The 26,753-nt window shown below is 47.3% G+C and overlaps 1 protein-coding gene and 1 long non-coding RNA gene across 3 annotated transcripts in view; one reads left to right on the top strand and one right to left on the bottom strand.

Moving 5' to 3' along the window:
* Positions 1 to 26,753, top strand: part of LOC144492821 (uncharacterized) — a 105,748-nt gene that overhangs the window by 20,883 nt on the left and 58,112 nt on the right. The window contains exon 3 of one of the 2 annotated variants that reach the window (XR_013497641.1): positions 13,395 to 13,518. The exons of the other annotated variant lie outside the window; for it this stretch is intronic. This is a non-coding gene — a long non-coding RNA (uncharacterized LOC144492821). Of the gene's footprint in view, positions 1 to 13,394; positions 13,519 to 26,753 lie in introns of those variants that run through there. 2 annotated transcript variants of the gene reach the window in all.
* The window catches only part of LOC144492818 (connector enhancer of kinase suppressor of ras 2), a 751,457-nt gene continuing 737,920 nt past the window's right edge, over positions 13,217 to 26,753 (bottom strand). The window contains exon 25 of the mRNA XM_078211295.1: positions 13,217 to 14,951. Coding sequence (XP_078067421.1) covers positions 14,736 to 14,951 — 216 coding nt within the window. The 3' untranslated portion in view covers positions 13,217 to 14,735. The remainder of the gene's footprint in view (positions 14,952 to 26,753) is intronic.

Consider the following 26,753-nt stretch of genomic DNA (forward strand, 5'->3'; position numbering starts at 1 on the left):
TGGTGTACCTCAGGGATCTGTTTTGGGGCCACTGCTGTTTGTAATATTTATTAATGATCTGGATGAGGGTATAGTTGGGTGGATTAGCAAATTTGCTGATGACACCAAAGTCGGTGGTGTGGTAGACAGTGAGGAAGGGTGTCGTAGTTTGCAGGAAGACTTAGACAGGTTGCAAAGTTGGGCCGAGAGGTGGCGGATGGAGTTTAATGCGGAGAAGTGTGAGGTAATTCACTTTGGTAGGAATAACAGATGTGTTGAGTATAGGGCTAACGGGAGGACTTTGAATAGTGTGGAGGAGCAGAGGGATCTAGGTGTATGTGTGCATAGATCCCTGAAAGTTGGGAATCAAGTAGATAAGGTTGTTAAGAAGGCATATGGTGTCTTGGCGTTTATTGGTAGGGGGATTGAATTTAGGAGTCGTAGCGTTATGTTGCAACTGTACACAACTCTGGTGCGGCCGCACTTGGAGTACTGTGTGCAGTTCTGGTCCCCACATTACAGGAAGGATGTGGAGGCTTTGGAGAGGGTGCAGAGGAGGTTTACCAGGATGTTGCCTGGTATGGAGGGGAGATCCTATGAGGAGAGGCTGAGGGATTTGGGATTGTTTTCGCTGGAAAGGCGGCGGCTAAGAGGGGATCTTATTGAAACATATAAGATGATTAGAGGTTTAGATAGGGTGGATAGTGATAGCCTTTTTCCTCTGATGGAGAAATCCAGCACGAGGGGGCATGGCTTTAAATTGAGGGGGGGTAGTTATAGAACCGATGTCAGGGGTAGGTTCTTTACCCAGAGGGTGGTGAGGGATTGGAATGCCCTGCCAGCATCAGTAGTAAATGCGCCTAGTTTGGGGGCGTTTAAGAGATCCGTAGATAGGTTCATGGACGAAAAGAAATTGGTTTAGGTTGGAGGGTCACAGTTTTTTTTTTTAACTGGTCGGTGCAACATCGTGGGCCGAAGGGCCTGTTCTGCGCTGTAATGTTCTATGTTCTATGTTCCGCGACGGGAAGTATGCGGTGTGCTTCCTGCAAGAAACCCGTACCATTCCGGGAGACGAAGCCCGATGGCTCCTGGAGTGGTGAGGGGGGGTCTACATGAGCCACCTCACGCTCGCTTCTAGCGGGGTGGCTATCTTGTTGGCCCCAAATTTTCAGCCGGAGATCTTGGGGGTCAAGGAGCCGGTGCCAGGCCGGTTGCTGCACTTGACGGTCCGTGTGGGGGGCGTGGTCACTCACTTGCTGAACGTCTACGCCCCGGGCGCCAGACCGCAGCAAACGACTTTCTACGAGAAAGTGTCCGCTCACCTCGACACCATCGCTGGGGGCGAATGCATCATCCTCGGGGGGGATTTCAACTGCACCCTCGAGGCACGGGACCGCGCCGGCTTCTGGCAGCGCACCCCGGCGATGATGAAGTTGCGGGACCTGCTCGGGACCCATGACTTGGTGGACGCCTGGAGACATCTCCATCCTGGCTCCAGAGCTTTCAGTTACGTGAGGCCTGGAGGCGGAGCGTCCAGAATCGACCGCCTTTACATTTCGAGGGCGCACGTGTCCGGCGTGCTGTCGGCCTCCATACGGCAGGTGCCGTGCACGGACCACCACCTGGTGTGGGCGGAGTTTGCTCCGTCTCGCGTCCGGGGGGCTCCGCGTACTGGCACTTCAACAACACGCTGCTGGAGGACGAGCGCTTCCTGGACTCGTTCCGTCGATTCTGGGCCGGCTGGAGAAGGAAGCGGGGAGGCTTCCCCTCCTTGAGGCTATGGTGGGACGTGGGCAAGACTCATGTCCGGACCTTCTGTCAGGAGTACGCGAGGGGGTCGACAAAGAGGCGGAAATCCAGGCTCGAGGAGTTGGAGAAGGAGCTTTTCGACCTGGAGCACGTCTCAGTCAGCCTGACGTGGACCCGGCCCTGCGGCTAGAGTACAGGGAGAAGAAGGGCGCGCTGCGGGACCTGCAACTGGTCGGGTCCCGCGGCGCGTACGTGAGGTCGCGGCTCCAGTTCCGGGTGGACCTGGACTGCGGCTTCCCCTTCTTCTACTCGCTGGAAAAAGGGCGGGCGACCCATCAACAGCTCCTTACGCTGCTGGCCGACGATGGTTCCCCCGTCTCGGATCTGGAGGGCATCCGGGCCATCGCCCGGGATTATTACACCTCCCTCTTCTCTCCGGATCCATCCAGCGAGGATGCCCGCAGACTTCTGTGGGAGGACCTTCCGCAAGTCAGCCCGGAGGGCGTCGGCAGGCTCGAGGCCCCCATCGCCGTGGCCGAGCTGACCGGCGCCCTCAATGGCCTCGGTTGGGGCAAAGCCCCGGGGCTGGACGGGCTGACAGTAGAGTTCTTCAGGGCGTTCTGGGACGTCCTGGGGGGCGACTACGCGGGGGTCCTGGAGGAGAGCAACGCCACCGGGGAGATGCCCCTTTCATGGCGCAGGGCCGTCATTGCCCTGCTACCAAAGAAGGGGGATCTCCGATGCCTTAAAAACTGGCGCCCGGTCTCCCTCCTCAGCACGGATTATAAAATCTTTGCCAGGGCATTGGTTTCACGCCTTGGGTCCGTGTTGGACCACATGATCCACCCTGACCAGTCCTACACAGTCCCGGGCCGATCGATTCACGATAACCTCCATCTGGTCCGGGACCTGATCCACCATTCCCAGAGGGCTGGTCTGTCGAGCGCCTTCTTGTCTTTAGATCAGGAGAAGGCGTTCGACAGGGTGGAGCACGAGTATTTGCTCGGGACTCTGCGGGCATTCGGGTTCGGGACGCAGTTTGTCGCCCGGATCCGATTACTCTGCCGCAGAGTGTCTGATTAAGGTTAACGGGTCCCTGACGGCGCCCCTTCGCTTTGGGAGAGGAGTACGGCAGGGCTGCCCCTTGTCCGGCCAACTTTATTCTGTATGCGTGGAGCCATTCCTGCGCCTCTTGCGGAGGAGGTTGTCGGGTTTGACTCTGCGCGGCCCGGACGTAGGGGTGGTCCTGCCTATGCCGACGACGTGCTCCTCATGTTCACGGACCCGGCTGACCTGCGGAGGATGCGAGAATGCCAGGCGGTGTACTCCGCCGCGTCCTCCGCCAGGATCAACTGGGCCAAGTGCTCCGGACTCTTGGTCGGTCCGTGGGAGACTGACCCCCTTCCGGAGGAGCTCAGGCCTTTCACCTGGAGCAGGACCAACCTCCTCTACCTGGGGGTCCATCTCTGCCCAGCCGAGGAATCCTGGTCGGTGAACTGGCGGGAGTTGGAGGCCAAAGTCTCCGCCCGCCTGGGTCGCTGGACAGGACTGCTCCGAGTGCTGTCCTACAGGGCGCGAGTTCTCGTCATAAACCAGCTGGTCGCCTCCATGTTGTGGTACGGCTGGTCACTTTGACCTCTCCCCCTGGCTTTGTCACCGATATGCAGAAAGCCCTCGTGCGGTTTTTCTGGGACAACCGACTGCACTGGGTCGCTGCCGAGGTTCTGCATCTCCCAATTGAGGAGGGCGGACAAGGTCTGGTGTGCCTCCGCACGCAGCTAGCGACCTTCCGCCTCCAGACCCTGCAGCGATACCTTTACGTCGAGCCTCCTCCACGATGGTGTGCGATGGCGACGTATTTTTTCTGCCACTTGCACGGCCTCAATTACGACGTGCAGCTCCTGCACATCAACCTGGGGCGTATTCCCACCTCCCTGCGGGAGTTGCCCGTCTTTTACCAGGACCTCCTCACGGTCTGGAACACGGTCGCCTTGCGACGCAGCTCTCCCCCGTCAGGAGTAGCGGCTCTCGTGCGAGAGCCGCTGCTCAGGAATCCGCACCTCCAGCCTTACGACTTCAGGTGGCTGGCGGAGAGGAGGGCCGTGGACGCCGGGGTGACCAGGATCGGGGACGTGCTGGATGGCGGAGGAGCGGGCTGGATGAGCCCCGACGTGCTGGCTGAGCGCGCGGGGGTGACCGTCCGGCGCGCGGCCAAAGCCATCCAAGACCTCAGGACGGTCGTGCTCGGCCTCGAGTGCGCACGCGGTCTGGAGGCGGCGCAGGCATGCAGTGGGATCCCGCCCGAGCGTTCCCCTGCTCGGACGGAATTTCACATTGGCCCAACGCCTAGACCTCCCCCCCGGTCAGGTGCCCCACTGCGTGTGCCGCCTCGCGGAAATGCCCTCCGTGCCCTTTCCCACCGCGCGGAGGCGTTTCCTGTACGGGCTGCTGCTGCACACCTTTCACTACCGCGTCCTCGCCTGTCGCCCGGATACACCTTGGTGGGCCTTGTTGCCACCGGGCGGCGGAGGTCCCCAGTGGAGGTCCCTCTACGGAGGGATCTCCCCCAATTATCTCGGGGACCTGGGGTGGAGGGTGCTGCACGCAGCAGTGCCGTACAACCGTAGGTTTTTCCGGTACACGTGCTCCCGAGACTGCCCTTTCTGTGGCCTCGTGGAGTCCGTGGACCATGTCTACGTTCTGTGTTTTAGGCTGCACACCCTTTTTGGTTTCCTCAAAGACCTCTTATTGATGTTTTGTTTGCGCTTCAGTCCCACGCTCCTGATCTACGGGCACCTGGTGCGGAGAGGGGCGGGTCGGGATGCCGACCTCCTCGTGAACCTGCTCCTGGGCCTGGCGAAACGCGCCATCAATAGGTCCAGGCAGCGGGCGATCGACGGGGCCGTCCATCCCGACTGTCTGCCCCTCTACCGCGGCTACATTCGCGGCCAGGTGTCTCTGGAGAGGGAGCATGCGGTGTCCACGGGCGCGGTTGACGCCTTCCACGACCACTGGGTGCCGCAGGGGCTGGGGTGTATTATCAACCCTGATAATCACCTTTTGGTTTGACGTTTTAAGTTTCCTTTCGACTTTGCTTTTGGTTCGGGCTGTTCCCCCCCTTCCTTTTGGGGAGCTGCCCCTTTTACTTTGTCCCTAAGTTAATTTGAGTTTGTTTACTTGATTGGTATCAAAAGAAATATCTGATGAGTCTTAATTGATGGTTAAATCAGGGAGTCTCATGCTCCCTATTTAAAGCAGGTGTGTCAGACTCCCAGCCTGCATTCAGCAGGGAGCAACTGGAGAGCTGGCTGTGTACAGATGTATAGTGTAAGTAAAGTAACTTGGTGACAGGGCTTTCGCCTCTGTGGAGTTATTACAGTGGCGACGAGGAAAGAAAAGTGACCTTAAGGAACTTGTTAAACCACCGCACGTATTGAGGGTAAGCCATTGTTGAGAAAACATGCTGCTGTTTGGGAAATTGGACTCTTTTGACCCCTCAGTGGAGGACTGGGCCCAACATGTGGAAAGGATGAAGTACTTCTTCAGGGCAAATGACATAACCTCAGATGAGAAGCAAAGGGTTATCCTGCTGACTGCGTGTGGCGCAGCAGCTTTTGTGGCTATGCGCAGTTTAACTTTCCTGGAGGCACCGGACACAAAGTCCTTCCAAGAGTTGGTCAAACTTAATTCAAGAATACTATGACCCTAAGCCCCCCCCCCCCCCCCCCCCACCGATCCTGTGGAGATACCGTTTTTACTCCACATTTAGAGAAGCTGAGGAGTCAATCACCGGTTTCCTAACAAGGATGAGACATCTGGTGGAAGCTTACGAATTCGGGGGGACACTAAATGAGATGCTCCGAGACCGGTTGGTGTGCGGAATTAACGATATGACTATACAGAAATGCCTGTGGACGGAGGCCCAGCTGGACTGTAAACAGACATTACAGCTGGCCTTGTCGTTCGAGAAAACGGCAAGCGGAGTACATGAGCTCCAAGGTATCCCGATGGAGTTCGAGGCCAACACCAGGGAGACTGGCTTAGGGGACTACCACTATGGGGCAGGCCACTACATAGTGGCCCCCCTGAAGGATTCGGATATGAGGGAACCCAAGACGGCCTATAAAACTGCAACCTAGACAAGGTCAGATTAAGCCCAGAGTCACAGCAGTAGAGCCCCGCCCAACACGACATTGCTATGGTTGCCAGTGTCAGGTTGCACAAAAAAAAAGCAAGTTTCCTAAACCAAAATAGCCAAAAAGAACACGTAGGCCGAGGGACAGGAGAATGCAAAACCTGGAAGCTCCCCCTACCTCTGACGAGGAACAGCTACTGTGCGTAGCGATGACAAAATCAGAACTCATCAAATTGTCAGTGAGACTGAATGGACATCCAATTTTAATGGAGGTTGACACAGGCACAGCCGTATTGGTCATAGGGGAGACAGTGTTTAACAAGATATGCACTGGACTCCAACCCTTAGCCCTGACCAAAACTTCGGCAAGGCTGAGGACCTATACGGGGGAGCCACTGAAAGTTAAGGGGACAACCCATGTGCCAGTTGCTTATGGGGAACAATTAGTTAGGCCCCCAGTAATGGTTCAGAGCCGAGCCTATTAGGGTGAAATGGGCTAAAAGAGATCCAGCTAGCTGGGACAAACATCTTCCAGCTGGAAAATGGTTGCCTGAGTGAGGCCCTGAGCAAATATCCAGAGGTTTTTCGGGAAGGCCTAGGGCCAATCAAAGGAGTCAAGGCAAAATTGTACATCGACCCAGAGGCTGTTCCAAAGTTTTACAAAGCCCAACCAGTACCATCTGCGTTAAGGGAAAAGGTCGATGTGGAAATCAAAAGATTACTGCACGAAGGAATAATAAAACCGGTCCAGTTTGCGGAATGGGCGGCACCCGTGGTTCCTATCTTAAAGCTGGATGGCTCGGTGCGCCTTTGTGGCAATTTCAAACAGACGATAAATCCTTACACTCAGCTAGACAATTCCTGGGATTGAGGACCTGTACGCAAAGTTGGCAGGAGGACTCCTATTCACAAAACTGGACATGAGCCACGCATACCTGGAACTACGGCTGGACGAGGATTCGCAAAGATTCGCCACAATAAATATGCTGAAAGGTCTCTTCCAGTATAAAAGATTGCCTTTCGGGGTTTCGTCAGTTTGTGTCATATTCCAAAGGATCATGAAGAGCATCGTACAGGGTTAGCACAGGTTGCCATTTACCTAGACGATGTCCTCATTACGGGTAAAACAAGGGTGGAACATCTGCAGAACCTGGAGGAAGTTCTCAGGAGATTTGCAGCAGCGGGAGTGCTTCTGAAAAGGGAGAAAAGTGTCTTTTTAGCACCACCTCGGGTACAAAGTGGATAAGTTGGGCCTACATCCTCTGTAGGATTGGGTGCGAGCAATAAAAGATGCCCCGGCTCCCACACCCATCCAGGAGTTACGGTTGTTTTTAGGACTGGTAACATACTACGGGAAATTCATACAGAATAGGGCCCTATTCTGGATCCCCTCCACCAGTTGCTAAAAAAGGGTCAAACTTGGGAATGGTCAGCCCACCAGGACAGGCCTTCACGAAAATTAAACAGCAACTCTCATCCGAAAATGTTTTGGTACACTATGACCCCAAGAAGGAATTGGTACACACCTGTGACGCATTCCCATATGGAGTGAGCGCAGTCCTGGCACACAGGTGGCAGAACGGACAAGAGCGGCCAATGGCGTATGCCTCCAGGATCCTGGCAATGGCAGAGTGAAGATATGCCCAGATTGAAAAGGAAGGACCGGTGGTAATCTTCGGTGTCAAACATTTATATGGGCAAAAATTTACGATCGTAACAGATCATGAACTCTTTGCATCCATTTGCCGTAGGTCTACATGCTTGTAAATTTTGATTAGGTCCTTATGTATTGTCTTAACTACTTTATTAGACTTATGTGACACACATCCCAATTTACTATTATCTGCAAATATAATCAAGCCACATTGTGGTTCTGAATGCAGGCTATTTATGTAAATTAGAAGCAGATAGTGCTCTCATACCAATTCCTAAACAGTCCATTTTGTAAATTCCTCTCAGTTCAACACCATTTTCCAATTGGTGTCACTGGCACCTACAGCCTATCTCTCTATATGCTTTCCTTAAGATGTTTAAACGTATATAGCAATTTTTTATGAAAGACATTCTGGAAGTCCATGTATGCTGTGTCATAGGCCTCTACAACATCCGCTTGGGATGTAGCTTCCTCAACCAAGGAATTTGATCAGGCAATTTGAAACAATATTAATTGTAGTGTATTAGATTAAATTTATATAGATATCCTCAAGTTTGTCTGTAATGATGGATTCCATTAGTTTGCCAGGTAGGGTTGCAAAATTAATCGATGAATGTTGTTGCCTGGGTAGGTTTTGTCATCTTTGTTGGAAATAGGTACCATATTTGCTTGTTCCAATCCATCTTGTAATCTGCATCATGACCATCATTTCAATTCATTTAACAAGAGTTTACCAATGCAAGGAAGAAATACTTTTGAAAAGCTGCCTCTCAAAGCTGAAAGGAGTTTGTTTTGAAGTCTCATTTTGCTGTTACAGAATCATATTATTAAATAGGCAGTGTTTTTTCCTGCCATCACAATGCATTGCCAATTTTACTACATTGTCACCTCTGAGAAGACTTCACATCTAATGGTCTTACTAGTTAGCGGATACAGTTACAGATGGAGAGGTCGATTTCTGCTGTGCACACGGTAGAAAAGGTTGGCTTTTAGTGTAAACTTCTTGCACTGCCCTCTTTTGTAAACTTTTGCCTTGCTGATGAGTAAGGACAAGGAAGGCGATGAGAGTTGACAGGATCAGGACAATGAACAACAACATTCAGAATTGGAGTAGATCGGCCAGACTTATTGAGGGAATATTAAATTACTTGTGTCACAGCAGGAGGCTATGAGGCTGTAAAGTTGCATTTCTTGAGTGAGTGCACAGGGCTACTTAGGAAATGGCAACTATCACATTGTGTTAGGGGAATGTGCTTGAAGAAAGTCTATCTTGCAAGCGAGCAAGTCATGCCACATCAATTCACCTACCATCCTTATATATTAGAAAGCAGCCAACTGCAATGACTAAATATACCAGAATTTACAATGATGCCCGTATATTTAAAGCTTCCACCTTGGAATCGCTGTAAACCTTCTATGTTATCTCTGCACTGAGAGAAAAATGTGAAAAACTACATTGGCTTAGATTACAGTTATATACCATTATAATGGTGCATCATTTATCTCAGGTCCTATTTGTAATAACTCCACGGAGGCGAAAGTCCCGTCACCAAGTTACTTTATTTACACTATACATCTGTACACAGCCAGCTCTCCAGTTGTTCCCTGCTGAATGCAGACTGGGAGTCTGACACACCTGCTTTAAATAGGGAGCATGAGGCTCCCTGATTTAACCATCAATTAAGGCTCATCAGGTATTTCTTTTGATACCAATCAAGTAAACGAACTCAAATTAACTTAGGGACAAAGTAAAAGGGGCAGCTCCCCAAAAGGAAGGGGGGAACAGCCCGAACCAAAAACAAAGTCAAAAGGAAACTTAAAACGTCAAACCAAAAGGTGATTATCAGGGTCGATAACACACCCCAGCCCTGCAGTGCCCAGCAGGCATGGAAGGCGTCAACTGCGCCTGTGGACATGGCATGTTCCCTCTCCAGGGACACCTGGCCGCGAATATAGCCGCAGTAGAGGGGCAGACAGTCAGGATGGATGACCCCATCGATCGCCCGCTGCCTGGACCTATTGATGGCGCGCCTCGCCAGGCCCAGGAGCAGGTTCACAAGGAGGTTGCCCTCCCGACCTGCCCCTCTCCGCACCAGGTGCCTGTAGATTAGGAGCATGGGACTGAAGTGCAAACAAAACATCAATAAAAGGTGTTTCAGAAAACTGAAAAGGATGTGCAATCTATAACATAAAACGTAGACATGGTCCACGGACTCCACAAGACAACAGAAGGGGCAAGCTTGGGAGCCCGTGAACCGGAAAAACCTACGGTTGTACGGTAGTGCTGCGTGCAGCACCCTTCACCCCAGTTCCCCACGATAATTGGGGGAGATCCTTCCATAGAGGGACCTCCACTGGGGATATCCGCCGCCCAGTGGCAACAACGCCCGCCAAAGACTCATCAGGTATTTCTTTTCATAGAAGATTTATCAGGTAGTTCATACTCTAGCAAGCCAACCTCATTAACCTGGCTGAAGTCATCACATTCCTCCCCTCCCCACCCCCCAAAGTCCAAGGAATCTCCTCGGTTTGCTTCCCTCAAGGGTCTTTTCCTCCGCTTGAGCACTGGGTCAAGATCCTCCAACTCGGCCTTTGATGTCGCTGGTGTGTAACCGTTGGGCACCCGTCTCTTCCGCAGCGACCGCCGGAGGTCTGGTTCATCATCCACTTCAGGTGGCAAGGGAAATCACTGCAGCTTCATCCCCTGTGTCCATTTCAGACCCTGAGGTCCCCATCAAGGATGCAGGGGAGGCAGTACTGGTTTGTTGAGTGGGACTCTGCTTGTCCCTAGGGCTGCAGGGTGGACTTGGCTCCGAAACGGGTGGAGAGCTTGAGACCCGGACCTGGTCCAGGTGTTTCCTTACCAGTGCCTCGCCTATGCGTACTCGGTAGGATACCAGTCCGGTCCTGGATTCAACTGTTCTGGTTACCCAGGCAGGTCCATTTGCATAATTTCTGACCCAAACACTCTCCCCCACTTCAAAGTGCCTCTCTCGGCGAATGTTGTTATGGCCCCTGCATTGTCTTTCCACCTTTCCTCCAGGTTTGGCAACAACACGTTCAGTCTGGTGCGGGGCCATCTGCCCATCAGTAACTCTGCTGGCACAGTTCCCGTGGTGGCGTGTGGAGTGATCCTATAGTCAAATAACCACCCAGGCCCTATCCCCATATCCCTCCATATTTACCCACTAATCCCTCTAACCTATGCATCCCGGGACACTAGGAGATAATTTAGAATGGCCAATCAACCTAGCCCGCACATCTTTGGACTTTGGTCGCTTGCTTTTTTTCAACCCGGCCTTTAATGTCTGGACTGCTCTCTCCAATAGCCCATTTGATGCCGTGTGATAAGGTGCTGCCTTGATGAGCCGGATCCCATTTGATTTTATAAATTTTGTGAAGTCTAGGCTGGTGAACACTGAACCATTATCAGAAACTAATACCTCCTGGGATCCTATGCGTAGCGATTGAGTTGCGCAGTTTCTCAACGGTTGCTGTCACGTTTAGCGAGTTTAGTTTATAGAAATTTCACCACTTGGAATGGGCATCTATTATCACCAAAAACATAGACCCCATAAACGGGCCTGCAAAATCGACATGGAGTCGCGACCACGGTCTGCCTGACCATTCCCACAGGTGCAGCGGGGCTGCTGGTGGAGCCTTCTGCCCCTGTTGGCACTTCTGGCATTGTCCTACCAGTTTCGCTATGTCTGCGTCCAGACCTGTAACTTTTGGACATTAAGTGTGAAATTATGATACAGAGTTCTAAGGTTTTAACAATATATATTAGTGAAGACTTAGATCTTCTGTCATTCATTATAGAATGAAAAGAGACAGTGGAAATGATGCCAACTGCACTAAACAGATTTGTAGCAAACCGGCAGCTGATTTTTCAGTAAACTTGATCATCTTCCCGCTGAAATTCACAGAACAATATTTCAAACTCAACTTGATTCCTCATCTCACAGTTTTTTTTATATTTCAGTGTCACAAGTAGGCTTACATTAACACTGCAATTACATTACTGTGAAAATCCCCTTGCTGCCACACTCCAGCACCTGTTCGGGTACACTGAGGGAGAATTTAGCATTGCCAATGCACCTAATCAGCACGTCTTTCGGACTGTGGGAGGAACCTGATACATTCGGAGGAAACCCACGCAGACACGGGAAGAACGTGCAGACTCCGCAAAGACAGTGACCCAAGCTGGGAATCAGAACCTGGGTCTCTGGCACTTTGAGGCAGCAGTGTTAACGACTGTGCCACTGGTTTGAAATTAAAAATCTTGGCAATATTTTCCAAGTCAATGGAAAAAAAAACTACTGCAGTGCATAAAAGGCCAGTGGTTCACTACAAGCCATTAGACTAATTTCATCCTGGTATTTTTCTTTTCCCAGGCCCAGAGAAGTTGGATGCACAAATCATTATAACAAACCACAATCTGCTTTTTGTCTGCCATTACTTTACTCTACAGTTCCATTACATCTAAGCAGCGAAATGTCATCCATTGTGCAGAAATTGTGGCAAGATATTTTTATTAAAACCTTTTGTGAGGGATAAAGTGCTGTGAATCACTCAAACTAAATATCATAGAGGTAACTGCAACATGTTAAGGAGTTGATTTCTCTTTACATTTCATCAATATTGTTCAATGAATGATTGGGCCCATTTATCTTTCCCACTCTCCCAAACCCTGCAAATAAAAAATCCTAACATGCTGTTTACATAATGGATGTGCCAAATACGGTTATGTCAAAAAAATCCAATCATTTTGCAAAGATTTTGTTGCACATTGGTATGTTTCAATGCAAAATCTATTTGAAGAGATTACATATTTAGGCCACAGTTCAATCCCTAACTGTGCTGTTTTCCCTATTTATCTCTCTCAAATGAACAAGGGATTTCATACATCTCAGGAGTCCTCCAGTACTTTCCCAGTTGCCCATTCTTCATGTACTTTCAACCAGGAGGAGCATTAGAGGAACTGAGTTTGACCTTCCCACATGTACACTTTCAACCAGAATTCCCTGCACAGCAATCAATAGCCTTTACTTCTCCCGCCTCCCTTATCCAGGAGCTCTGAGGTCAAAAATAGTACTCCAACTGTTGTTCAGGAAGAGCACAAACTGGGGACTGAATGAAACCAATCTTGCCTGAATTAACATTTCAGAGTATCTCATCATTTTGTCACAGGATGTATTTATTAAGTTGGGAGAAAATTTACAGAACAAACACAAGGCCATCTGAGCCAAGTGTCCTATGCTGTTGTTTAAGCGATACACGTGCCTCTGCACACCCTTCTTCATCTGATCCCATCAACACATCCCTCTCTTCCAATCTTCCACATTTAGTTCTCTAACTTCTCCTTAGATGCATTTATGCTAATCGTTATGCTATTTAACTACTCCCTATGGGTAACTAATTCCACATTCACACCACTCTGTGGGTAAAAGATATTTCTCCCAAATTCTTTATTGGATTTATTAGAGACTAGCTTACCTTTAAGCCCCTTAATTTTAGAACGATTGGAATATTTTGTTACAGCACAGATCAATTAGAGCTCTTCCAGTGCACAAGGAATTTGTTCACAATAAACTGGCACATTTGTGAGCTTGACTGGCTATTGCACAAGGCAGACATAAATGAATACTATTGCTTGCAGGGAAAGAAGATTAAAATAGTCAAAGAAGATACCATATCACAGAGAATTTAATTTAATGAAGTCAAAAGTTTTACAACTCAGGCTTACAACTCGTTCAAAAAAGACTACCTTTAAATCATGAAGAATAATCGCTTCCAATGATGCACAGGGCACATGTTAATAGTTAACCATAGCATTGCAAAAGAAACGTTATTTTTTTCTTTTTATTGTTGCAGTGCAACTTGCAACTCATACATCTGTGCAATGTACCATGAGGTATACACATGATGAGAAACATACAATGGAAACCTACATATGCAAAAAAAACTCCTGTGTGTAGTCACTGAAAGTAGAACAGGTGAGTTAAATGCTGTCAGCAACTGATACATGTTTTCTATTGATTTCAAATGAAAAATGTACTAAATTTACATTCTCAAATCTGCATGGCTAAAAAGACTCAATGAGGCCTTTAAACACTGATAAGGAAGTCAGTTGACATTAAGTGACCCAAATGAGTATTATCACAGTTTCAATACACTCCTTCCTCTCAGCCTACAGTAAATGGTGCAGGTAAAGTGCAAGCAATAAAGACAATAAATGACAACAGAATAATGTATTCAGATAAGTCTTACTATTGTGTTTTTTTTAAAGGTACAGTGTGGTCTAACAAGTCTTCTGTCTACTTGCATATAGTTAGAATAATTACCCTGGGCGTCAGAATCAACTTTTGTCAGCTTACCATACACAGTTAATATTGATACAAAACTTGAAGATGACACTGTAGTCAATCACCTTGATTGAATGTGTCAATAGATCATCCACCAGCCTCTGGGCCCCCAGGTACATCAGTTTTGAGTCAACATATTTCTTTTAACAAGCAACCGTATAAAAAATTGTGAGCAGGGAGTCATATATAAATATTAATACTTGTATATTTTTAGTCATTTTCATATACAGCTTTTAGCTATAATTTTAATAAAAGCTGGGTTGTTTTCAAAGGGACATCAAAAATTACTCTTGTTCATTCAGTGTTACACTAGCAAAACTTTACATACTTTACATACATTCAGCAATTTGTATGTTCAAAGCCTACATAAAAATGAATGTTCACCTAAAACTGTGAGTAGATTAAGACATTCCTCTCTGGTTTACCAGAGATTATCAACCACTTGTCACCATTATTATTCATTTGGACGGGGTGAGATAAGTTGTCAATATAAAACTGTTGGAACATATAGGTGCTGTTGACTAAAAGCTTAGCTTTTTTTTAGTACAACATATACAGTATGTGTGTACTTATAATTTTTATAAACACTACTGCCTGTCCTTTCAAATGCAAGGTTGAAAGCACATTGTGTTGGTCATCAGAAACAAGGAAGAGGTTTTGAAATAAACAGAATACAGACGTTATCTCATGCACATATTAGGCATCCTGTGACACTATTCTGTTATCCAATTTATGTACAAGAATACTGCTGAATATATTATGTACAAATATACAATGTGGATGCTAAAGGTTTGATAGCATGGTGAGATGCTGCTGTCTGCTGGGCAGTGTGCTCCAGTTAGAAATTGGTTCACACATGAGTTTCGATGAATGAGTGTGTGTGTGTCAAGAGTGGTGCTGGTAATACCAGTTCCGATGCACCATTCTGTGGCTTCATAACAGCACTGTACCCACAAATGTCCAAGAAAAACTCGTGATTCAGCCGCTTCCACTCTCGAAATCTTTTGGATGTCAAGTAGGGATCTTCAAGAATCTGGTCGATAATCATAAGGTCTCCTTCTTTCGCCTGAGGGAAGTAAATAAAATAGTGAGAAGTGAAAAAAATCAAGGTTCGGATTTCTTCAGAAGACATGGATCAGTGGAAAACAAGGTTTTCAGGTATATCGTCATAGCAGAGCAAAACAGAAGAATAAGAGTGAACAGCTCAATTCGGCCATGGCCTGTCTACATCTTAACTCTGTTCAACCACCTTGGTTTCAACAACTTTAATAACATTACCTAATAAAATTCTATCGCCCCGATAATGGAATTTTCAACTGGCTTTTGTGTACAGCTTTTTCGGTGAGAGACCAGATTTAATCCATTCAAAACCCATCCACATGCACAGAGTATAAACTGCGCCTCCAGATTTCCACACAACCTCGTGTGAAGTATTGTTTCCTGACATCACCTAAGTCATGGATCCGATTCCTACGATTTCTCGATGTGGTAACATGCTCACCTCTGAGTCAGAAAGCTGTGAGTTCAAACCCTAATCCAAGGCATTTCACACAAAATCTGGATGGAGATCCCAGTGGTGAATTAAGGGCGTTTTGCACTGTCGGAGGTGCTGGGGGCGATTTTACCATTTTTATTCTCAGTGCTGGGCGGACTTGAAACTGGGAGAGTTTCAGATGCGACTTTTAAGCCCCCTCCATACGCACTCTGCGTGCAAAACCTTGAGTGCGTCAGTTTCACGTTGCAGAAGCCAGTGAACAGGGCTTAATGTGCCCGAAAGACTACAGGGGGAGGTAGAGCACATGTGCAGGCCTCTGATGCGGCACATGCGTATTAGTAGTGCAGGCTGCCTGAAGCAGCTCCCCCCCCACCCCCTTCCACAATTGCGTGGACCCGCCGCCCTCCCCCCACCGATCAATGCAGAGTGGCATTGGGCCCCCTCTCTCTCCCTCCCCCGACACTGATCACTTCAGAGTGGCAGCGGCCCCCCTCTCCCTGATTGCTGCAGAGTGGCAGTGGCCCCTTCTCCCTCCCCACCACTGATCGCTGCAGAGGAGCAGGGGGCCCCGTCTCCCCCCCCCCCCCCCAACCATCACCACCACCGATCGCTGCAGAGTGACAGCAGGCCCCCTACCGATCGCTGGCAGCAGGCCCCCCCCACCAATCGCTGCAGTGTGGCAGTGATCTTGCTCCCCCCAATAGCCCCTCCCCCATTACTGGCCTATTGGCCTCACCCCCACTGACCCCAACCCCGGCACAGGGGGCCAGTTGCCCAGGCCTGCAGTGGGCATTGCCCAGGTTCCAGGCTGGCATTGCCTAGATGCCACGGTGGCACTGCCGGTCTGACATTGCCCAAGGGGCACCCCCCTTGCCCTTCCCGGGGGTCTCAATGGCCTCCAGTTCCACCGGCATGGTGGAGCATGTCTATTTCTCGCCAGCGAGAACCTTTTCCGGCGAGGTCATAAAGGGGGGGCAAGTCTGGACAATTGAGCGCCGGGCTCACTAAGCAGATTCAAATGCCCATTTTAATAAATTTAAATATATTAACCTGCCTGTCGCTCATTTTCGGCAAGAGGCTGACCGCACTGGATATCCGGCGCGTCAAATGGCCCAAATGCGAAAACTGGCGCTGATCGTGCTCAGCACTTTATGGCTCACTTTACCACCGCATTGCGCGATGGTAAATTCGCCCCCGCTGTCTTTCACATGAAATGTTAAACTGAGGCCCTGTCTGTCCTCTCAGGTGGATATAAAAGAACTGATGGCATTATTTGAAAAAGAGCAGGGGAGTTATTCTTGCTGTCCTGATTAATCATTACTCCGCACCCAAAAAAAAGATTATCTGGTCATTATCAGTTGATGTTTGTTGGAGCTTGCTGTATGTAACACTGGCTCCTGCATGTCTTGCATTATAACTGTGAATGTACTTTAAAGATACTTTGTTGGCTGTAATACACTGTGCGACATCTCGATGTGATAGAAATGCAAGTATTTCTAATTGTTTCTCTGAGTGGCCATTGGGCAAGATTATAGGCTGGCAGCTTTATTGGGAAAAGTTGGATACTGTTTACTTGAATGATTCAACTTTCAGCTTCTTTTACAACAGGAACTGTAAAAGTACAGTATTTCAGTGTAGCTCATGCTGTGTGCTTTATACTGTAGAAATGCAAATTTTCAGGTGAAGTACGAAAATGATTCTGATCTTGGAAACAACCTTTGTGTATCTGACAATGTTCACTGATTCATTCCAGGGCACTGGTGAGGAATAGTCATTTGAAAATGCAGGTACATCTCTGTCACACATGGAATCAAAACCATAAATTCCTCTCCCACTATGGTTCCTTGCAAAGTGCATCCCATGGGAAGCCAAGGTGTGATACTTCTGTGGCAAAGCGTGAGACCTCTGTGTAATTTGTCTCTTAAGTTTCTGAATAGCTAGAATTAAAACAAAAGTCATTGTTCCTGCCCAAATTTTCCAATGGAGAATGGGAGAGATTGCCAATTGTTTTCTTTAGGGCGCAGAGGCTTTGTCTGTGGTGCCTCACAAGCCACTCCGTTCAAGAAGAACTATGAGGGTTGGGCAACAAATGCTGGCCTTGCCTGTGATGCCCATATCCCATAAAATAATTTCTAAAAAGCTCAAACCATGGTACCTGGTATATGTTGAACTAGTGAATTTTGGCAAATGGTATTGTAGGTTCCTGATACCCTGAGAAGGGACAGCGAGGGACCCTTTTCAAGTATGTCCTTCATCTTGTTGTCATGCTGGAATCAGCATGTAAAAAAGGGCTAAATCTACATCACTCAGGATATTGATTAAACTGAAAAGAATAGAAAGCTTCACATTCCAATTAATCAAAGTGATTAACTTCAATTAATTGACTTATTGATTAACATCTTAGGCCATTAACAAAAATTACTTCCATTCAGAATTGATAAATCACCATTTTGGTTTGTTTAAATCATTACAATTATGTTCTCTGCTGCCTTTTTCAAGGTACATGGCAGATGCTAACAAACTTACTATTTGAAAGGTAAGCCAAAATTCTTGGGAAAAGACAATCAAGTTCTGGGTTGGTTTGAGCTCTTTACGATTAATAGCCCAGAGAAGACAATGAGTAAGAATGTGTGTGCAGCTCACAGCCAAGAACAAAGAAAATTACAGCACAGGAACAGGCCCTTCGGCCCTCCAAGCCTGCACCGACCATGCTGCCCGACTGAACTAAAGCCCCCGACCCGTCCGGGGACCATATCCCTCTATTCCCATCCTATTCATGTATTTGTCAAGACGCCCCTTAAAAGTCATTATCGTATCTGCTCCCACGACCTCCCCCGGCAGTCCCAGGCACCCACTACCCTCTGTGAAAAAAACTTGCCTCGTACATCTCCTTTAAGCCTTGCCCTCGCACCTTAAATCTATGCCCCCTAGTAATTGACTCTTCCACCCTGGGAAAAAGCTTCTGACTATCAACTCTGTCCATGCCCCTCATAATCTTGTAGACTGATATCAGGTCGCCCCTCAACCTCTGTCGTTCCAGTGAGAACAAACCAAGTTTCTCCAACCTCTCCTCATAGCTAATGCCCTCCATGCCAGGCAACATCCTGATAAGTCGTTTCTGTACCCTCTCCAAAGCCTCCACACCCTCCTTGTAGTGTGGCGACCAGAATTGAATACTATATTCCAAATGCGACCTAACTAAGGTTCTATAAAGCTGCAACATGACTTGCCAATTTTTAAACTCAATGCCCTGGCGGATGAAGGCAAGCATGCCATATGCCTTCTTGACTACCTTCTCCACCTGCGTTGCCAGTTTCAGTGACCTGTACACCCAAATCCCTCTACCTATCAACCTTACCAGACCACCTCTGATCCCATGCGACTTCACCTTCTGCACCAGTCTGCCATGAGGGACCTTGTCAAAGACCTTACTGAAGTCCATGTAGACAACATCCACTGCCCTACCCTCATCAATCATCTTCATAATTTCCTCGAAAAACTCAATCAAGTTAGTGAGACATGACGTCTCCTTCACAAACCATGTTGCCTCTCTCTAATACGTCCACTTATTCCCAAGTGGGTGTAAATCCTGTCTTGAAGAATCCACTCCAATAATTTCCTGACTTACACTGACTTAAAGCTCACCCGCCTGTAATTACCTGGATTATTCTTGCTACCCTTCTTAAACAAAGGAACAACATTGGCTATTCTCCAATCCTTTGGGACCTTCCCTGTAGCCAGTGAGGATACAAAGATTTCTCTCAAGGCCAAGAACTTCAGGATCTTTTTCTAAGGTTCTAGGTCAGCCTGTTAACTTAAGTTGGCCTCACCTGTGGTTGTAAGTAAAATTCTGGTCAATGGTTCACAATTAAAGAGATAGAGGGCCTGATTTTACCAAAACTTCGCGCCCAAATCGCAGTAAAGTTGGGCGTCGGGCCTATACCGTGATCTGCACCCGATTCCGAGCAGACTGCGGCTTTACCGACACCCGATTCGGGCGCGGGTCCGGTGCGTGCCCAAATCGGGCGGCCCGACGATTTAAATGCATTTGCATGCATTCAAATCGACTTAATGAACCGCGCGCCCAACTCCACCGCTAAATCCCACTTTACCGTCTTCTGGCCCGAACCGCGTCCGCATTCCGACCTGCAAAATAAAAATCTGAAGTCGCCGCTGCAGCCTCCGAAGAGCGGGGTCAGACTACAATGGCTCTCTGACCCAGGTCATCCTCTGGTTGGGGCGGGAGGGGGGTGGGAGGAGGAGAGGGGGTGTGACGTCTCATCCTCTGGGGGGGGGGGGGGGGGGGCGTGGGAGGAGGTGTGATGTCTCATCCCCTGGGTGAGGGGGGGCAGGAGGGGAGGGGGTGTGACCGATTATCCCCTCATCCCCTGAGGGGGTGGGGGGGCGGGCGGGGGAGGAGAGGGGGTGTGACCGATCATCCTCTGGTCGGGGGGGTTCCGCTGCCTGTCTGTGGCCGATCCCTCCTGGCACCATCACTGGTACACTACCAGCCACAGCCATCTCTCCTGCTCTCTCGCACCTGCAAGGAAGAGTAATCTGTGGCTGGTAGTGAACCAGTGATAGTGCCAGGAGGGATCGGCCGCAGACAGGCAGTGGAACCCCCTCGACCAGAGGATGATACGTCGCACCCCCTCTCCTCCTCCCCCAGGGAATGAGAAGTCACACCCCCTTCCCCCCCCCCCCCGCCGACCAGAGGATGATCGTCAGAGAGCCGCGCTCTCCGCTTTTTTTTTCGCGCCCGCTATCAGATTTCTTTCGAACTGCGCATGTGCTGTTCAGAGCTCCGATCGGTCCGCCAGCGCGAAGCCCCGCACACAGCGCGGATCGGGCCGGAGCCGGCAAAACACGTATGGGCGCGCTGGAAAGAGGATTCCAGGCGTAGATCTATCTAACGTCCAGATCCGGCACTTAGACTCAAAATGGTAAAATTCCCCCCAGAGAGTTGTTCTTTTATAACTTAACAAATGGAGGGCTGTAGCAAAAAAAATCTCCCAGATGAAATACTTTAGGGTCTACAAGCGAAGAAATAACCCCAAATTCAAGTTTAATTTGCATTGCAACTTTGTTGTTATTAAAGAACAGTGAGAAAAAATAAAGTGCTTTTGCCTTTTCTAGTGTGGAATTGTTGAAGTTGGCATAGTGTCTCAGGCACTGATAGAAATCTCCACTATAAAGAGAACTATACATTCAAATTTGTTATGTCTACACTTCCATGTAATGTAGTGTGCTATTGATGTATTTTATGTTTGAGGAGAACTTTTTATATTTCAGCTTTTTTCTACAGGCTGTCAGTATGTCTGGAGGGAATGTAGCTCAGATGCTCGGAGAACAGAATAATTACTCATTTTAGCCATGTAGTGTTTATTTAGGAGAGAGCTAATGGTTTTTATCTTTATAGATGAAAATTTCCCCTGAGGTTTTTGATCAAGTTGATTGACAAGGTCATGTGATAATGTGGTTAATGGGAGAAGCCAGGTTCGTAGCAGAGGAAAACAGCTTTCAGTTCTGGCTAGGGTTTGCTTAAAGACAGGTCTGCAAGCTACTCTGAAAATCAAACTTCTTTGAATGCTTTGAGACTATACACTCCTTTTGGCAAGTATATTTATAGTTGCTAACTATTTAAAGTGGAATTTTAAGTCTGTAAGAGAATGTTGCTTATTTGGAACTGAAACAGTGATAAGTCAGAAATAGAAGTTGTTTCCTTTTATTTTTAAATGTTGTTCAACTGTTGATGGTTAAGCTGTTTCCTTTGTTAGAGATATATTTAAACTGTGTTATGAGTAAAACTTGGTTTAATAAAAGATTCAAATTTTGTCAGTGGAAATATTTCTGGAGTGAATCATCCTATTCTCACATTTATGCCAAAATAGAAACATTGTTGGGGTCCAGTGTGGCTTCCTAATGTAAATTGAGGTTCTGGTCCAAGACCCTAACAGTAGCACAATTATTTTGAAATCAGTGTTGTAATTTTTACTTTTGATCATAATATTATGTCTATCACAATTCACAAATTCTTTTCAAGTTTAAAAAAACCAATAGATTTGACTTGAAAACATGCCCGGCTATGGACAGCATTTGCTTTTAAAGACTTTGAAAGTTGGAGTTACCTCCGAATGCATTTCTCGATACTCTCACAAATTGTCAATAGCTTCCAATCTAACCCCATCAAATCTGTGCAAGGCACTTATTTGAACATGAGCAATAGAATCCTGGTTGTTGCTTTCCTGAGATTTAAATGACTGAAGTGATGAAGATCTAAATCATGGTCACGTATATTGCAATTTAGGTCAGGAGAATACAATGAAATCTCAAGCTATTTATTTCCCTTGCCAGATTCACACTGCAAAGTTGGACAAAAAAGCAGGACATGAGCCTTAATTTTATCTGCCATTATCTCTCCATGTGCAGGGAGCTCTAATAGGCTGTTGCTGTTCAGACACTGGCTGGATGATGTTTAAGTGCAGAGCTGTTGCCTCCATAGGACTTTTTACTTTTGCAAACTCTGTTGGTGATAATGTGGCTTTTTGGAGAGCCAGTATGAAAAAGGCTCTTGGAGTTGGCACCTTTAACCTCTGCTCTGAACAGCTGTGAAAGGTTAGAGCCCAGGCATGATCAGGGTCACCGGGGTTGGCTGTTATATTTTTGATAGCAGTGTGAATGCAGTATGCTCATTGCCGACAGCGAGTTATCAACGTAAAAGTATCTCGGGAAGTATGTTGATGTGATGAAGCGACAATCTAATTTTCGTCAGTAATTCCCTGGTTCAGACAAGAAAAATGAGTAATCGAAGCGTGCAAGACATTAATTTTGCTTTGGAACATCTGTTCAAAGAGATAGTGGCCCTATCGAAGATAACGTTATTTAAGAATTTCTGCCTGACTGCCAACAATTTTTAATGCTAGTTATGTTTTGCAAATAATCCTGATCCATAAAATGAAGTCACTTGGCCAGAAACATTCTTCAAAATGACAGGCGAGAAGAGATACCATACTGCGAAATGCATGTTGTAAATGGGATTCCCAGTGCGAAGAGATCTCAATGCTTTTACTCCAAATTATTCCCCAAAATAGCTGTCCACAGAACTTCACACAGCAGCCCTGGATATTTGGGAATTGGAGCAGGCCAAGCAGCCCATCTAGCCTGTTCCCCTATTGGACTTGACCTTGGCTGATTTTCTACCTCAACACCATTTTATATTTATTCTTTCACAGGACATGAGCAGGCCAGCATTTGTTGCCCCGCCCTAATTGCATTTGAGAAGGTGGAGGTGAGCCGCCTTCCTGAACTATTGTAGTCCCAATGGTGTAAGTGCACTCAAAGTGCTTTTAGGGAATTCCAGGATTTTGACCAAGCAACAATGAAGGAATAGCGATATTGTTTCAAATTAGGATAGTATTTGGCTTGGAGAGGAACATCCCAGTGGTGGTTTATTCTTGCATCTACTGCCCTTATCCTTCCAGGTGATAGAGGTTTTGGGATTGGAAGGTGCTGCTGAAGGAGCTTTGGTGAGTTCCAGAGTGCATCTTGGTGGAGGGAGTGAATGTTGAAGGTGATGGATGAGGCATCAATCAAGCAGGTTGCTTTGTCCTGTCCTTTGTCGTGTTGTTAGAGCGGCAATCATCCAGACAAGGGGACAGCATTCCATCACACTCCTGACTTGTGTCATATTGTTGATGGTGGACAGGCTTTGGGGAGTCAGGAGGTGAGTTACTCACCACAGAATTCCCAGCCTCTTTTGTAGCCACAGCATTTATATGTCTGGTCCAGTTCAGTTTCTGGCCAATGGATAATGGGGGATGCAGCAATGCTAGTGCCATTTAATATGAAGGGGTGATGGTTAGATTCTCTCTTTTTATAGAATCCCTGCAGTGCAGAAGGAGATCATTCAGCTAATCAAGTCTGCATCGACTCTCTGATAGAGCATCTTACCTAGGCCCATCCCATGCCCTATCAATGTAACTCCACACTTTAGGAATCCCACAAAACTCTTGTTAGAGACAGTCAATACCTGACACTTGTGTGGCACAAATGTTACTTATCATTTGTCAGCCCAAACCTGGGTAATGTCTGGGTCTTGTTGCATTTGGACATGACTGTTTCAATACCTGAGGTATTGCAAAAGGTGCTGAACAATGTGCAATCATCAGCAAATGTCTCCACTTCTGACCATATGATCGAAGGAAGGTCATTGAAGAAGCAGCTGAAGATGGTTGGGCCAAGGACACCACCCTGAGGAATTCCTGCAATGATGTCCTGGAACTGAGATGATTGATCTCCAACAACCACAACTATCTTCCTTTGTGCTAGGTATAATTCCAACCAGCAGAGAATTTTCCTCCGATTCCCATTCCCTAGATTTGCTAGGGCTTCTTGGTACTCAGTAAAATGTTGCCTTGATTTCAAGGGCAGTCACTCTCACCTCAACTCTGGAGTTCAGGTCTTTTGTTTGAACCAAAGCTGTAATGAGGTCAGGAGCTGAGTGGCCTTGACTGAACCCAAACTTAGCATCAGTGAGCAGGTTACTGCTGAGTATGTGTTGCTTCATAGCACTATTGATGGCCCCCTCCATCACTTTCCTGATGATTGAGAGTCAACTGACCGGTAATTGGCCAGGTGATACTAGTGTGCAGCTATATTGGAACAGCTTGGCTATGGTGTGGCTAGTTCTGGGGCACACATCCCCAGTAATATTGCTAGAATGTTGTCAGGGCCTAATATTTGATGAATCTAGTGCCATCAGCCATTTCTTGATACAACATGGAGTGAATCAAATTTGTAATTCTGGGGACCTCTGGAGAAGGCCAAGATGGGGCGGCACGGTAGCACAGTGGTTAGCACTGTTGCTTCACAGCTCCAGGGTCCCGGGTTCGATTCCCGGCTCGGGTCACTGTCTGTGTGGAGTTTGCACATTCTCCTCGTGTCTGCGTGGGTTTCCTCCGGGTGCTCCGGTTTCCTCCCACCGTCCAAAAATGTGCAGGTTAGGTTGATTGGCTATGCTAGAATTGCCCCTTAGTGTCCTGGGAAGCGTAGGTTAGAGGGATTAGTGGGTAAAATATCTGGGGGTAGGGCCTGGGTGGGATTGTGGTCAGTGCAGACTCGATGGGCCGAATGGCCTCCTTCTGCACTGTAGGGTTTCTATGTTTCTATGGATCATCCACTCGGCACTTTGGGCTGAAGATTGTTGCAAATGCTTCAGTCTGTTCTTTTGCACTGATGTGCTGGGCTGCACACCATTGAGGATAGTGATATTTGTGCAGCCCCCTATCCATCCTCCATATCCCTTGATATCTTTAATATTTAGAAATCTATCAATCTCTGTCTTGAATATACTCAATGACTGAGCATCCACAGCCCCCTGAGGTAGAGAATTCCAAAGATTCATCATCCGCTGAGTGAAGAAATGCCTCTTCATCCCAGTTCTAAATGAGCAGCCTCTTATTCTGAGACTATTCCCTCTGATTCTATATCACCCTAGGCAGGGAAACATCTTTCCTGCATCTATCTTGTTGAGCCTTGTAAGAATTTTGTATGCTTCGATCAGGTCATCTTTTATTCTTCTAAATCCTAGAGAACACAGGCCGACTTTCTTCAATCCCTCCTCATAAAACAATCCAACCGTTACAGGAATCAGTCTGGTGAACCTTTGTTGCACTCCCTCCATAGTAAGTATATTCATCCATGGGTAAGGAGACAAAATCTGGACACAATGCTGCAGCAGGTGTGATCTCAACAAAGCTCTATACAATTGCAGAATAACATCTTTACTCCTGTACTCAAATCCTCTTACAATAAAGAGCAACACAGTGTCTGCTTTCCTAATCTCTTGTTTTACCTGCATGTCAGCTTTCAGTGATTCATGAACAAGGACATCAACTCTTTTGAATCTCTCACCATTTATGAAATACTCTGGGGGCGATCTTACCAAAAAAAATTCTAAGTGCTGATCAAGCGTGAAAACAGAGGAGTTTCAGATCCGTTTTTTGGGTGAGTTTGAAAATGTAATCTTATGCCACTTTATGCAAAAAGTGATGTACAATCTGTTTCCCACCAACAGGGAATGGGCTGGGCCTAGGCTTTTTGGAAAACCGGCTGCTCACAGTAGAGGGTGCAATCACTCTTGCGCAGATCTGTCTGTTCTGTACAACAGATGGCCTCCCCAGCTTTCACGTCAAGTCCCCGTTGATGGGGACCATATGTGATCCTCACTGGTGAGGACCTTCACCAGTGAGGCTGCTAAGGCAAGTGAGCCCATACAATACATTACCATTGATTTAAATATTTTAATCAGCCTCTCATCGGAAATCCAGGTCCGGTAAGATCGCAGGAGTGAAACTGGGCACGAAGATGATTTTTCACCTTTCACACGATATTACCAGCTCGCCCCACCCATCTCCCAGCAGGACGAGAAGGTAAAATTGCTCCCTCTGTATTCCATTTTTCCTACCAAAATAAACATTTTTCCACATTATATTCCATATGCCATGTTCTTGCCCATTCACTCAGCCCATCTAAATCCCCTTGAAGCATCTTTGCATCCTCTTCACAATTCACATTCCCGTTGATTTTGTGTCATTAGCAAACTTGGAAACATTACATTTGATCTCCGCATCATTGATATAGGTTGTAAACAACTGGAGCCTAAGCATTGAATCTTGCGATACCCCACTGGTCACAACCTTTCAACATGAGAATGACCTGCTTATTCCTACTCTGTTTTCTGTCTGTTAGCCAATCCTCGATCCATGCCATATTAGCCTCAATTCCATGCACTCTAATTTTGTTTATTAACCTCTTATGTGGGATCTTATTGAAAGTCTTCTGAAAATCCAAATATACCACATTCACTGGTTCTCCCTTATCTGCTGGTTATTTCCTCAAAAATCTCCAACTGGTTTGTCAAACATGATTTCACTTTTGTAAATCTGTTACTCTGCCCAATCTTAACATTATTTTCTCAGTGTCCTGTTATCACATCCTTTATAATAGGCTCGAACGATTTTCCGACTAACAGGTCAGTAGTTCCCCCTTTTCTTTCTCCTTCCTTTCTGAAATAGCGAGATTACGTTTGCCAATGTACAGGAACCATTCCAGAATCTATAGAATTTGGGAAGATGCATCCACTGCCTCCACAACCACCTCTTTCAACACTGAGCTGTAGATCACCAGGTCCAGGGCATTTACCAACTTCCAGCCCCCTTAATTTATCCAGTAGTACTTCTTTACCAATACTAATTTTTTTCAGGTCCTCATACTTGCTAGTCCCTTGGTTCTCTAGTATTTCTGGGTGGTTTTCTGTCTCTTCATTGTGTCTAATGACAGACACAAAGGCCCAGATTTTCATCCCTGGGTCAG

This window comes from Mustelus asterias, chromosome 4 (assembly GCF_964213995.1).
Source record: "Mustelus asterias chromosome 4, sMusAst1.hap1.1, whole genome shotgun sequence".
Classification (NCBI taxonomy): domain Eukaryota; kingdom Metazoa; phylum Chordata; class Chondrichthyes; order Carcharhiniformes; family Triakidae; genus Mustelus; species Mustelus asterias.